Genomic DNA, 15,518 nt, shown 5'->3' with positions numbered 1-15,518 from the left:
TGCATATCTCTCTATCAGTGTTATAGAGAGCGGACAATTTATGAGTTTACCCTGTATAAGCTTTATACAGAGTAAAAAGGATTCATTTGGGGTTTGGATCCCATTGGGAGCTGGGTGTCTGGGTGCTAGAGACAGGAGCACTTGCTAAGCCATTTTCAGTTAAGTCTTCAGCTTTGGGGGTGTGGGTCAGACCCTGGGTCTGTGTTGCAGTAGATTAGCGTATCTGGCTCAACAAGACAGGGTTCTGAAGGCCCAAACTGGCAGAGAAAATAGTCTCAACACATCAGGTGACAGACCCAAGGGGGTGTCTGTGACCAAACCCGTCACAGCCCTGATCCAGCAAAGCACTAAACACCTGCTTAATTTTAAATGCATGAGTGGTCCCAGTGACTGCAAGTTTAAACTAAACATGATGTGGTTGGTTGGGACCAAACAGAGAGCAAATATAAGGTTTCTTAGGCTTTGTCCACACTGACAAGTGAACGACAAAACTGTTGTCATTCAGAGGTGATAAAAGAACACACACCCTGAAAGACAAAAGTTTTTTTGAGGAAAAGGGCAGGTGTGAACAGTGCTTTGTCCACAGAAGTGCTTTCCTCCAGACAAAGATACCACCGCTCGTTGGGGATGGAAGTCTTTTGTTGGCGGGAGAGCTCTCCTGCCGACCAATGGCTGCTACACTGTGTGCCTTTTAGCAGCACAGCTGTAGTGGCACAGCTGTGTCGCTAAAAGCTGCATAGTGTAGACAAAGCCTTAGAAAGGAAGGGAAGTCCCTCACTCTGTAATATTTCTCATTTATACAGTCTCTTTTGCTACTTTTGTGATCTGCTTCTCCCTGTCACTTATGAGGATGAATAAGATTTTAGTGCATTTAAAACCTTCCACGTGCTCAGGAAGAAACAGTGTTAGGTCCTCAACTTCCAAGTGAGCTGTAGCTCACGAAAGCTTATGCTCAAATAAATTGGTTAGTCTCTAAGGTGCCACAAGTACTCCTTTTCTTTTTGCAAATACAGACTAACACGGCTGTTACTCTGAAACCTGAAATTAATGGGAATTTTACATGAGTAAAGACTGCAGGATTTAGCCCATTCTAGTTTACAAAGTGGCATGGTGATGCTCCTGAATTATTTAAACTCTCATCACTATTTTCCATGACTGTAACAATCACCAGATTTTTCTGGAGGTGTTCTAGGCCACCTTATTTCTACTTTACTCCCAAGAGCAGCATTGAGATGCTATAACTACATGTATTGAAGATTCAAGATAAATTATCTTCTTTATCACAAAAGCCTGTATGATCATGGGTTCATCCCTTTACATATATTGTTCTGAGTGATCTTTTGAGGACTTTTTTAAAAGGCATTTCTGCTGCCTCAGAGTCACAGAGTCTTGTAATTATTTATTTCTGTGCTCAGTAGAAACCCCTCTTGGAAATTAGAAACGCTGATGAAATAGAAAACCATGTGTTAGGTATATCATTGTCTTTTGAAAACTCATTTATTTAGAATTGTATACACACTAAAAAAGGGTCACATATGTTCTAGCACAAATGTCAGCATGACTTCAGATGAGGAAATTCTTTGTATTTCCTGGATTTCAGCAGGACTTTCTAGAATATATAATACAAAAATTAGGGAGAGGTATATTGATTAAAACATAATTTGCATAAAAACATAAATTAACAAAATAAAGAAAAAATTGCACAGGAACATCGGATCGTGAGATGAGTAACGTGAGAAGAATATTTTTTATGAAGATAATTATTGTAAACTAACCTGGTAAGTCTTAAGAACTGACTATTATGTATGATTCAGGAAATGGAAAGCAAATAGTCCAGAAGATGCAAACCATTTATATCAAAATGGGATTTTGTTTTTTTCCAGTTATTGAAACAAAGCTACAATGTAAGGGACTCTGACTTTCTTCAGTGTTTACACATTCTAGATTGTCTTTTAATCTTAAAGAAAATTTCTTTATTATACAGGGTGGACAATATTTGAATAATCAAAAGACATTTGTTGTTTATTTCCAGGGTTTAGAATAATTTAAAATCTAATTAAATTAGTTTTCTCTTTGGCACTTAACACTGTAGTACCTAAAAATCCTCTTATTTCTATAATACAAGGAGTATTAAGAGTGTGTGGAGTATAGAAAAAGACAGGTATTCATGTAGCTGAAGAAAAATGGTGAACTGATTTCAAGAATTAAAACTTGCCTTATCAGGAATGCAGTATAAATATATATTCCATTTCTTTTTTTAAAAACTGCAATAGAAATGGAACTGTATATTTTTTCTACATATTTTACTTGTAATGGAATAAATCTGCCCACTAAAGTTTTATTAAGAGATTATCCCAGGAAACCTGAGAGATAAATATGATCTATTTGGAAGTATCTGCAGTTCTAGATAAATGCCATGCAGCAAACAGAGATGAACTTAAATTGAGATGCGTGGATCAAGATATTGTTTCCTAAAGTTCAGAGGCAAGGTTTTTAATTAGAGTTCTGTTATCCTTTCTAATATAGAAATTAGGCCAATGTGGAAGTTTAGATTCAGGTCTGAACTTTCTTAAAGTACAGAGGTTTTCAGATCCATGATATGAATTACTGATTGTTCATTGTACATCAGCAGCAATTCATCACTTACTTTTAATTTACAGAAGTACAATGAATCTCCTTAAATCCATTTCAAGGATTTATTTATATATCTAGAAAGTGTACAGTGAGAAGGTTAGACTCATATCTATGCAGTGTTTTTCTATAATTTGAATTCTTAAGGGTAATGAATGGGGTACCTTCTTGTGATATGAGGGTTTGAAACTGAAAAGCATAGCAAAGGTTTTTTAAAATATAGTATACTCTACTTAATTTGAGTATGCCATAGTTGCCTTACCTGGAATTCACCCAGGGAACTGATTTAACTCTAATGAGAATGAGTGCTGCTTAATTATTAACAATTAAAAAGAATTCCACTCTCCTCAAGATCCTTCTCAACCAATTAATAATTGCTTGAGGGACAAATGGGGATAGTTGCATTTTGTTGTCGAGTTTAAGACAGATAGTTCCTTGTACAGGTTTTTGGAGCTTATAATGGACTTAGGAACACTTCTTCATAGCATATATAGCAGTAAGGACATGAGCTCTCTGCCTCCTGTGCTTGTCCATTCCCTATTTTTGGATCATACCACCCTGTTTTAGGTCTGCCTGCCTCTAGTCTTCTGCCATGGCTGCACAGCCAGTAAGAGCTATTCTTCTCTGATATTATTACTGTGAACCTTCCTCTGTCCCAAGCTTGAACAGTCTACATTGGCATGGGGGGCTTCTCTGGGGACTGTAAAGGGAAGGACTTCTCCCTCTAGATTAAGGGCAGCAGCAGAGATCATATTCTTTTAGTAATGATACAAAGATGTTTAAGAGGCACTGGTAGCAAGCCTCCTTCCAAGATGGAATGAAAGATCCCCCTTTTCAGTCTTTCATAAGTATTGACCCTGAAGCAGACGAAGTTAGTAAATGTAATTTTAAAATCATGTAGATTGTTTGTTTGTTTAGTTTTGTGTCCTTTTAGAAAAATCTTATAAAACTGAATAGAGGATCAAATCCTTTCTCTGTTTGTTGTTTTTAAACCATTCTATAGTTATCCAGGAAGAGTATAAGTCTCTATTAAATGCTGTAGGATAATTAACCTGGCTATATAATTTTATAATGTTTATAATTTTCTACTAAATTCTATAGGAGTTTTCCATAAAAAGTAGTGCAATATTTTATATCAAATTAAAGGTGAAGGCTTCCAGGGTGGAAACAGATAATGAAAGTATGGTGGAGCTTTCAGGCGTTGGGAAAAGCCTGACATTTTCTATTTTCAGATGTTCTCATATTCTTCCCCTGGCACAATCATTTAGGTGAAGGGAGGCTGATTTCTAAACACAAAGATTCATTCTCAAAGTCAGTTTCATGTTACCTCAAATTATTAGAGAAGTGAGCTTCTTCATGAATATTTCAGTACCTTTCTGAATGTAGAGGTATCCCATTTGAGTAAGAATAAACCTACTAACATACATTTAAGGCCTATTCCTGAAAGATGCTGAGTACTCTCAATTCCATTTGAAGTCAATGGGAATTCAAGGTGTTCAACATTTAAAAGGATCTGTCTCTTGCTGAATGGCAATATTATCCACAAATACAAATTATTATTAAAATGCTTTTAAATGGTAACAGTACTCAAGAGCTGTTAAGTGCATCTCATACCAGCTGACTAAACTTTTATTAATAATTCTATTATGAGGCACCTATCAACAAGATATCTGGGTGCATTTTATATTGTTTTAATTAAGGAATATATTGTTTAGATTAAGAAGTAAAACACACCCTTACACCAGGCAGATTAAAATCCATACTTTAACAGTTAAATTAATATATCTTGATAAGGAACAATTTATTCCCATGGTTTATACAATACAGTGAATTCCCTGCTGAACAGTACATAAAAAGCTATCTTCTACCAACACCATTTAAAAAAAAAAAAACTTTTGCAAGCTCACAAGAGCTATTAATAGGCCCTTATGACTCTCAGGCATTCCTTAAGGATGCTGTCAAAAATGTAAAATTTGAGAGGTAGGATGTTTGAAGGAAACATGTATATTAACATATGCTTGAAAAAAATGTGAAAATTGTGTTAAGACATTTAAACATTTGCTGTTAAATATAAGATCTAATTTATTGTATTCAAATAGAGTAGGACAATTACTATAATAAAGAAAACATATTCTAAGACCTAGCCTGATGATATCTCCTGGGTTTTGAAAAGCAGATGCAGCATTTGGTTACTCTTTCTCAGTTTTCAAGCTGGCCTGACATGGGCACAATGAAATCAATGACTTGTCCAAGATCACATAGTGAATCAGTGTCTCAGCTAGGATGAGAAACCTGAATACTTCTTTCTCCATTGCTTGCAATGCTACACTATCCTCAGTAAACTGGAAGGAAACACGATTTTATTTTTCACTCCTGTGCAAATGGTATCATCATTGTATAGACTGAGTTTGCATAGATATAGAAATTGCATAGGTAGAAAGTAAATAGGATGAAAAAAATTAACCCATGCATATAACAAACTTCTAATGGGACATGCTAAGCAGAAACAGTTTATGGAGATCTCTTCTTTTAAACTATGTTTAAGTTAGTCTTTTTTAGGAAGATGGTTTATTGTATAATGTATCTTTTGTTTTCCAAATATTTAACCACTCCTGCGCCAAATCTGGGAAACTACACAATCCACGTACACAGGCTGTGTATAAGTGTGGTCCACTATGTGCATGTGTGAAGGGAAGCAGGTAGGGGAAGGGGAGAGAGGCTCCCTTGAGTTGTAACTGCCTCAGCCACCACTGTGCCCCCTCAACTCTATTACCATGGAAGATTTGGCTAGTTGATCCATTGAGCTGAAGTCAGTGATGTCATATTCACTGATTGCGAAACTAGGAAGGAAAAGAAGGAGTAAGTCTTTAATATTTTCAATAACTGAAACATATGGTGAGAAAGTGTTAGTATTGAACATCACTGGCAGTAGTTAAGCCACCTAGGTCCCTAAATATGGATTTACAGGGCCCAACTTCATGCACCCATGTTTGAAAATCTTAGTCAACATGACTGTCAGGTCAAACAGAGAGGTGAGTGTGCTGGTCCCCTGCTCTAACATAATACATTAAAGATTATGGGTACTTTGAGATCTACTGATGAAAAGAACTATATCAGAGACAGGTATCAATATCAAACCATGCTCTATTCCTTTATCACTAATTATAAATCAACATTAGTGAACACAATGCTGTGCAGACACTTAAAGTGTCTTTTCTATCCAGAGAAGTGATTTATTTAAAATGGCATGGTGGTTCCCAGGGTCAGTCTGTCACATAGTTCCATATCACAGTATAGTTTCCAAGGCGGTGCTAGCCCATTAGGGGCCCTAAACAGGAATATTTTTGCCCCCCAACATATACTACAAAAGCAAATAGGTGGCCCTCTTGAGCGGCTCGGGCCCCTAAGCAATTACTTAGTCTTCTGCTTATGCCTAGACTCTGAGAGTTTGTAAGTAAAAACTCTCCCCCCAAGCTGCTGAACCTCACTCACCCTGGGCTCAGAGTCAGGCTGGGTTTTTTCCATTTGCCCCATCTATACCGGGAAGAGGTTTTGCAGACCAAACTGTGCCCTATATGACAGCTGTGCAACTCCACTAGCCTTCAGTGGGTGTGCACAAGTGTCCCTGAGTACATAAATGAAGTCAAGGAGGTAGCACAGTTGTAGTTAAGGGAACAATTGGGCCTGTAGAATCATCTTATTTTCAAGGATGCTGACAACGGACAGCTCCATTGGTGACTTAGGGGACCTGCCTGGCCTCAGCTCCTCAGAAAACCAGGTCACTTACGTGCCTGAACACGGATTCAATGCCACAATTTGAAAATTTGATGTCAAATGAGTTTGTTTCCCTTCCCCTGCCAAGCACGTGCCTGCGTCTCACAGCCCTTCCCTATGTCCGGATCAGTGGGATGTGTGCACACGCTTCGGCGGAGTAAAGCAAGGCAGCTCCTAGGACTCCTTCCCCGCTATGTGCCGTCAGCGCAGCACCCCTGAACCACTGGAGATGTAGCCGACTCACAAGCCAAGCACTGTGTCGCTCTTTGGGGTGCACTTGGAACGCCAAGGCTCTAGGACCAGCTCATCCCAGCTGCCATTCTCCTTCTGGCCGCCAGGGGGCAGCAGGCACAGCTTGGAGACGGCGTGGACTGAGAAGGGCCGCGCTGACGTGAGCGGGTCCCGCCCCAGCAGCAGGAGGGGGAGTGAGGAGCTTCGCTGCGTGCGACCAGCCCGGCCTCTTGGGCGCCTGGCGGGAGGGGAAGAGGACAGTTACTTGGCGGCTCGGAGCAGGCGCTGCCGCAGTTGAGCTCGGAGTCTCTGCTACCCGGACACACACAGCCGTCGCCCCGCCGCCATGTCCAAGGAGGTGAAGAAGCCTTTCAGCCAGACCATGGCCGAGTGGCGGCAGTTCGTGTACAACCCGCGCAGCGGCGAGTTTCTGGGGCGCACGGCCAAGAGCTGGGGTAAGGGAATGGCGAGGGGCCCGGCCAGGAGCCGAGGGCGGGCGGGTGAAGAAGGAGCCGTTGGGTGGGGGCGCGAGGAGCCGCGAGGCGCCTCTCTGGAAGCCGTTACTTTCGCCACGTTCGGATCTAAAAATAGCCTGACTATGATAATGCGCCGGTGCAGGGTGTGTTGGGGGGGGCACTTGGAGCCCGCGTGCTGGTTCCGCGGCACCCGCCCCGCCTTTCCTGTTCGTCTTGGCTCAGGGTGGGCTGGTGGGGTTGAGCGGGCAGAGCGGGTTGGTAATCGGGCCGCTGCAGCAGCGGGCTGAGGGAAGCATCTCTCAGTACGTCCCCCGCTGATTCACTCTCCGCGTAAATGCTGCAGTGAGGCTCAGCAGGCTCCTTCTCTGTGTCAGCCGCGTAGGGATGAGGAGGGAGGAGGAGTCTGGTGGCGTAACGGTAGCAGGTTACAGCTGCAAACTCCCGATGCCAGGAGTGGGGCCATCTCTCTCCTCACTGATCTCTTCTATGGTATTACTGCAGCCACACGCGTGTCATGCATGCTCCCGTATATTCCTTATTGGCATGACAATTTGGGAGGCTCTAACCTGTCAGTGGTGAATGAGGTGTCCTCTGGGGTGCTGCTGCTGGAGGTGGGGAAGAGGACTGGTCTTTGAGTTGTCAGTCTGCCCACAGCTTTCAAAAGTAGGAGGAATGGATCTGTAACTTGCATTACCTTGCTTAAGGTTGGCCCTAGATTGAATTTTCTGGGATCTTCCTTTACAGATGTGGCTGATAACAATAGCTTTTCCACATGACTGTATGGAAGACTGTTTTCATTCCCTCCCTAATTTTCCCATTGCCTCCGCTGGGAGCTGGAACAGGAGGGAGATGAAATGTTATCTCCTAAATTCTTAAACTACAATAGTGAAAAAATGTTAAGTATTAATAAATTACTCCGCTCCTCAAGGGAAATGTATATTTCTTGGCTTCAGATAGCACCTTATCTGCTCCTAAAATTTTGATACAGTTGAGATATTTAAATAGCTGTGCTTATAAAATCAACAAGAATTTCAGCACGGTGTTGAGCAGTGCTGGACATATGCACAGCCTGGTACAAACTCCATGAAGTAGTAACACACAGAACATGCAGGGGGTGTGCTCTCAGGTTGCCTGTCAGGAGAGGGCCCTGGTTCTGACATGAGCTCTCCTCCATTCAGATGGAAATAAGATCCTGCTAGCTACTCTGCCACTCAAATAGAGGAAGAGGAGGAAGAGAGGAAATTTCCACTCTGTTGTTGTCTTGTGACTTCTCTGTTCAGGCACCCCATCAGCAGGTTCTCTTAAAGTGCGTGGGTTGAATGAATGGGTGTGTGGTTAAGTGATCACAGAAGCATATTTGTGTACTGAAACAGATAGCATTAACAACTATAAGTGCTTTAGAAATGCTCAGCATATTTTAAGGAAAAGATGTTTATCCATGATCGGGCTTGGCAGAATTAGATTTAAAAAAAAAATTTTTACTGATGATATGGATGTTTATTTTTAAGTATTTTTTATCTATTTAAATTTTCACAGTTGCAGGAAATCATGGGTGTTAGACAGTGGGTGGAGGTCCGATGATTATTTAATGACAGTAGAAATTCAAAAAGTTAGCTTTATAACCATTAAGACACAAATTATCAACCTCACAGGTCAAAATATACAAAATAAATATCCTTAAATCAATCTTAAAGTTCTTAGGCAACATAAGAAAAATGCTGCTTATCTGTAAATTTCTATCATCAGTGGAAATATTTTTTCTGGCAGCTTGTATATGTATGGTGAAATCAGTGTTTACTGACAATTGCTGATAAAAATCTAATCCTTTCAAGCTTGTAACTTACTTTACTAGAGAGCACCTTTGTAATATTGCCATCCTTGTCCCTTCCCGTGCCATGGCATACTGTCTATAAAATTGTTTTTAATAGCAAACCTACCTTAATCTGGAGTTGAGTGATTGTTCTATTTTACAGTCAGCTCACTCAGTAAAGTTACTTTCCCATTTCAAGAATAAATTCAGTAAATACGTTCACTAATGAACCTTTATATGCTTTATGTAATGTTGTTTGTTTACTTTGTTCTTTAACAGGAATTCAGGTAATGGGTGTGTGGTAAAAAGATTAAATGTTCCTAAGTAATTATTCCTTAATGTCAATGCTTAACTCTGCATTCACACAAATCATTTTGTATGCTATGGGGGTGTTAGTTTAGACATTTCATGCTTAATATATTGAACCTATTATGTCTGGCTACTTAAATATTCCTGAAATTTTGAGTCTTCAGTTAATCTTCATCCATTCATGTATGACTTTTGATGGTAACTGCTAAGAAGAAAAGATTGTATTTGATTACAAATTGAAATTGTTTGCCTTACAACTTTTAAACAGCTCTGTCAACACTATGGGAAAGAGGTGGGAGAGGCTGTTGTTTACCAACTCCCTTGGGAGCAGTTTGAGCAGCTACTGTCCCTTGTTGGCCTTTCTGGTGGTCTGTGGGTTCTTCAGGGAGAGCAGGATAGTTCAGCTGGCCCTGTCTGAGGTTAGGGGAATACCTAGTAAAAGATGGCTCCTCATCCTTCAGCCAGTCGCTCAGGATAGTTCAGGAAAGCGCTAAAAAGAGAATTAGTTTCGGCTCCCTGATTCTCTGCCCGAGCCCAAAATAGAGCCTTGAGATTGCTCTAACTTCTATCAAGTTGGCAGCTTACCTGGAGAACACATTCCAGTTGCAGGGAGCCGGAGTGAAACATGTTCAGACTGCTCCCCCTCAATCCCTCTAGCCATGTCTGTACTACCATTTATGTCGGTATAACTTACATCTCTCGGGTGTGAATAAGCCAGTCCCCTCAGTGACATAAGTTACGCTGACCTAAATGCTGATGTGGACAGCTACTGCTGCTCGTTTGAGGTGGATTAATTAAGTCGATGGGAGAGCCCTTTCCTATGGGCTTAGAGAAGCTATACTAGACAGCGTATAGCAGTATAGCTGCATGCTTTCTAGTGTAGCTATAGCCTCTGATATGTCCACTGCACCAGTAGCTGCAAAGAGGGAGACGCATAGGAGCTGGTTATGCTAGAATCTATGCATTTAGGGGACTCCTCCATGGCAGGGGAACATCCAGAAAAGGAAATGCTGGTCGTTCCTGCCAGCCTGAACTGCAGAACAGGGTGAAGAATCTGTCTCAAAGTATTGATTGTAGATGCTTGACCACCAAAATTTTTGGCTGAAAAGGTAGGATGCTACTGAGTAATATGTGATTTGACTGGGTGTGTGTATTGGGAGATGTTCCAATAAATAGTCAATATTTCTCCCGCCTCCTTAGGAGACAACTGGAGACTTTTTCTTAACTTTGTGTATGTGTCCTCCTTTTTCCTTGTCTCATTGTTGAAAGGATGTGCTATGTTTCTTTTTGAAGGTGGGGAGTTCTGTAGTGAACAATGCACAGTGGTGATGTGACTTAAGCAGAAGGTATTGTTCAAGAGATCAGCTGCTACATGTGTTTTGGCCCATTTTGAACTGTTTTAAGATTGATGCACTCATTTAATAAAAACTAACTCTACAATAGCAAATTATATATATATAAAATATAAATACAAATCAAGGTTCATTAGCATTTCCTGTGAAAAATGGGGAAAATAGTATACTCAGAAAACTTAATATAAGCTAAAAGGCAAAAGATATGGTGATTATATTGGAATAGTTATTTTCAGTGCCTGAAACAGGTATAGATCTATAATCCTAATATGGTTAATTGAAACACTTTCACTAACTCCTTTTAATTTTCCTGTGTTTACAGAAGTTAAAAAAAGCTCTCCTGTCCCCTGCATCCAAACTACAGGTGGAGCTTAAGTTGATGGCTCTGATTGTCTAGCATGTTTACCATTAATTTTATTTGCCGTTTTTACCTTCTGAATGTCATGGGGATATAATTATTTACCCTAGGTATTCAGCTGCCTAAGACGATTATCGGATATAAGCATACTATGTGTGCTGGCTCAAGGAGCACCATTAAATCTTTATTCATTGTGTAGCATACTCTTTGTTGTATCGAGCATATGCTGAGTTTTTTCATAAAAGAGTATTTGTGTACTTCCCTGATCTAGCATCTGCAGTAATAATGGATTATCCATGAATATAGCATGGTAATGAGTACTACTGTCTAGTAGTGCAGTTAATTCAGTCATTATGCATTATCAGGATTTACTGCCCACCCCCCGTGCTCCTCCCCATGAATGCTCTTATTTCACACTATCATGACTTTGGAAATGTGGTTGATTCATGTTCCTCTTATGATCTGTTTGTGGAAGATACCATATTACAGGAATGCAGTCTGCTCTGAATGACAGTTAAAGTACTGTATTCATTGCAATATATTTTAATGTAAAGATTATAAAATTGTGATAGATGCTTTGTCTTTTGTATACTATTTCATAGACATACAAGAAAATGAATTACACTACCGATAGGTCTAAAAATTTGTGTGACTTTCTAAATTAATCAAATATAAAATGTTGGAATTTTTTTAATTCATATATAATACTTCAGTCACTTCATGAAGTGTGGGTTCTCTGTCAAAACTGTGATTCTTAGGGCTGGATCAGTCCTCTGTCATAAACTGACCAGTTGTGGTAAAACATGCACAGAATAAATTTACCTATAAATTCCTAAATGTTAAAAATTAGGAAAGCTAATTATTTGATACAGATCATAGTAACTTAATAAGTACTGGATATATACAAAAAGAAAAGGAGTACTTGTGGCACCTTAGAGACTAACAAATTTATTTGAGCATAAGCTTTTGTGAGCTACAGCTCACTTCATTGGATGCATTCAGTGGAAAATACAGTGGGGAGATTTATATACATAGAGAACATGAAACAATGGGTGTTACCATACACACTGTAAGGAGAATGATCACTTAAGGTGAGCTATTACCAGCAGGAGAGCAGGGGGGAAAAAACCTTTTGTAGTGATAATCAAGGTGGGCCATTTCCAACAGTTGACAAGAACGTCTGAGGAACAGTGAGTGCGGGGGGGAATAAACATGGGGAAGTAGTTTTACTTTGTGTAATGACCCATCCACTCCCAGTCTCTGTTCAAGCCTAAGTTAATTGTATCCAGTTTGCAAATAAATTCCAATTCAGCAGTCTCTCATTGGAGTCTGTTTTTGAAGTTTTTTTTTTTTTTTTTTTTGAAGAATTGCAACTTTTAGGTCTGTAATCGAGTGACCAAAGAGATTGAAGTGTTCTCCAACTGGTTTTTGAATGTTATAATTCTTGACGTCTGATTTGTGTCCATTTATTCTTTTACGTAGAGACTGTCCAGTTTGGCCAATGTACATGGCAGAGAGGCATTGCTGGCACATGATGGTATATATCACATTGGTAGATGTGCAGGTGAATGAGCCTCTCTGATAGTGCGGCTGATGTGATTAGGCCCTATGATGGTGTCCCCTGAATAGATATGTGGACACAGTTGGCAACGGGCTTTATTGCAAGGATAGGTTCCTGGGTGAGTGGTTTGTTGTGTGGTTGCTGGTGAGTATTTGTTCAGGTTGGGGGGCTGTCTGTAAGCAAGGACTGGCCTGTCTCCCAAGATCTGTGAGAGTGATGGGTCGTCCTTCAGGATGATGCGTTGGAGAGGTTTTAGTTGGGGGCTGAAGGTGATGGCTAGTGGCGTTCTGTTATTTTCTTTGTTGGGCCTGTCCTGTAGTAGATGACTTGTGGGTACTCTTCTGGCTCTGTCAATCTGTTTCTTCACTTCAGCAGGTGGGTATTGTAGTTGTAAGAATGCTTGATAGAGATCTTGTAGGTGTTTGTCTCTGTCTGAGGGGTTGGAGCAAATGCGGTTGTATCGCAGAGCTTGGCTGTAGACGATGGATCGTGTGGTGTGGTCAGGGTGAAAGCTGGAGGCATGTAGGTAGGAATAGCAGTCAGTAGGTTTCCAGTATAGGGTGGTGTTTATGTGACCATCGCTTATTAGCACCATTGTGTCCAGGAATTGGATCTCTTGTGTGGACTGGACCAGGCTGAGGTTGATGGTGGGATGGAAATTGTTGAAATCATGGTGAATTCCTCAAGGGCTTCTTTTCCATGGGTCCAGATGATGAAGATGTCATCAATTTAGCACAAGTAGAGTAGGGGCATTAGGGGACGAGAGCTGAGGAAGCGTTGTTCTAAGTCGGCCATAAAAATGTTGGCATACTGTGGGGCCATGCGGGTACCCATAGCAGTGCCGCTGATTTGAAGGTATACGTTGTCCCCAAATGTGAAATAGTTATGAGTGAGGACAAAGTCACAAAGTTCAGCCACCAGGTTTGCCGTGACATTATCGGGGATAGTGTTCCTGACGTCTTGTAGTCCATCTTTGTGTGGAATGTTGGTGTAGAGGACTTCTACATCCATAGTGGCCAGGATGGTGTTTTCAGGAAGATCACCGATGGATTGTAGTTTCCTCAGGAAGTCAGTGGTGTCTCAAAGATAGCTGGGAGTGCTTGTAGTGTAGGGCCTGAGGAGGGAGTCTACATAGCCAGACAATCCTGCTGTCAGGGTACCAATTCCTGAGATGATGGGGTGTCCAGGATTTCCAGGTTTATGGATCTTGGGTAGCAGATAGAATACCCCTGGTTGGGGTTCCAGGGGTGTGTCTGTGTGGATTTGTTCTTGTACTTTTTCAGGGATTTTCTTGAGCAAATGCTGTAGTTTCTTTTGGTAACCCTCAGTGGGAACAGAGTGTAATGGCTTGTAGAAAGTGGTGTTGGAGAGCTGCCGAGCAGCCTCTTGTGCATATTCCGATTTATTCATGATGATGACAGCACCTCCTTTGTCAGCCTTTTTGATTATGATGTCAGAGTTGTTTCTGAGGCTGTGGATGGCATTGTGTTCTGCACGGCTGAGGTTATGGGGCAAGTGATGCTGCTTTTCCACAATTTCAGCCTGTGCACGTCGGCGGAAGCACTCTATATAGAAGTCCAGTCTGTTGTTTCAACCTTCAGGAGGAGTCCACCCAGAATCCTTCTTTTTGTAGTCTTGGTAGGAAGGTCTCTGTGGGTTAGTATGTTGTTCAGAGGTGTGTTGGAAATATTCTTTGAGTCGGAGATGTCGAAAATAGGATTCTAGGTCACCACAGAACTGTATCATGTTCGTGGGGGTGGAGGGGCAGAAGGAGAGGCCCCGAGATAGGACAGATTCTTCTGCTGGGCTAAGAGTATAGTTGGATAGATTAACAATATTGCTGGGTGGGTTAAGGGAACCACTGTTGTGGCCCCTTGTGGCATGTAGTAGTTTAGATAATTTAGTGTCCTTTTTCTTTTGTAGAGAAGCAAAGTGTGTGTTTTTGTGAAGTCCAGCCGCAAGGAAGTTTGTGTGGAAGGTTGTTTTTTTTATGAGAGTATCCAGTTTTGAGAGCTCATTCTTAATCTTTCCCTGTTTGCTGTAGAGGGTGTTGATCAGGTGCTTCCGCAGTTTCTTTGAGAGTGTGTGGCACAAGCTGTCAGCATAGTCTGTGTGGTATGTAGATTGTAATGGATTTTTTACCTTCAGTCCTTTTTGGTATGATGTCCATCTGTTTGCATTTGGAAAGGAAGATGTTGTCTATCTGTATCTGTACGAGTTTTTTCATGAAGTTGATAGATTTCCACTCCATACAGCTAAATTCAGTGCCTTGCATAATGACAGGTTTCAGAGTAGCAGCTGTGTTAGTCTGTATCCACAAAAAGAAAAGGAGTACTTGTGGCACCTTAGAGACTAACAAATTTATTTGAGCATAAGCGTTCGTGAGCTACAGCTCACTTCATCGGATGCATTCAGTGGAAAATACAGTGGGGAGATTTATACACACAGAGAACATGAAACAATGAGTGTTATCATACACACTGTAATGAGAGGTTTCAGAGTAACAGCCGTGTTAGTCTGTATTCGCAAAAAGAAAAGGAGTACTTGTGGCACCTTAGAGACTAACCAATTTATTTGAGCATGAGCTTTCGTGAGCTACAGCTGTAGCTCACGAAAGCTCATGCTCAAATAAATTGGTTAGTCTCTAAGGTGCCACAAGTACTCCTTTTCTTTTTACTGTAATGAGAGTGAGCAGGTAAGGTGAGCTGTTACCAGCAGGAGAGCGGGGGGGGGAAATCTTTCGTAGTGATGATCAAGGTGGGCCATTTCCAGCAGTTGACAATAACATCTGATGAACACTGGGGGTGGGGGGTGGGGTAATAAACAATACATTGGCCAAACTGGACAGTCTCTACGTAAATGTACATGGCAGAGGGGCATTGCTGGCACATGATGGCATATATCACATTGGTAGATGTGCAGGTGAACGAGCCTCTGATAGTGTGGCTGATGTGATTAGGTCCTATGATGATGTCCCCTGAATAGATATGTGGACACATATATTCTTCAAAAACAG

The 15,518-nt window shown here is 41.0% G+C and overlaps 1 protein-coding gene across 1 annotated transcript in view; it reads left to right on the top strand.

Annotated features, from left to right (window-relative positions):
- The first annotated feature begins 6,789 nt into the window (after positions 1-6,789).
- Positions 6,790-15,518, top strand: part of ATP1B3 (ATPase Na+/K+ transporting subunit beta 3) — a 56,713-nt gene continuing 47,984 nt past the window's right edge. Inside the window, exon 1 of the mRNA XM_074963839.1 lies at positions 6,790-7,091. Coding sequence (XP_074819940.1) covers positions 6,983-7,091 — 109 coding nt within the window. The 5' untranslated portion in view covers positions 6,790-6,982. The remainder of the gene's footprint in view (positions 7,092-15,518) is intronic.

The sequence above is a fragment of the Natator depressus genome, chromosome 9 (genome assembly GCF_965152275.1).
Source record: "Natator depressus isolate rNatDep1 chromosome 9, rNatDep2.hap1, whole genome shotgun sequence".
NCBI classification, from domain to species: domain Eukaryota; kingdom Metazoa; phylum Chordata; order Testudines; family Cheloniidae; genus Natator; species Natator depressus.
This window is presented reverse-complemented; position numbering and strand designations above follow the sequence as displayed.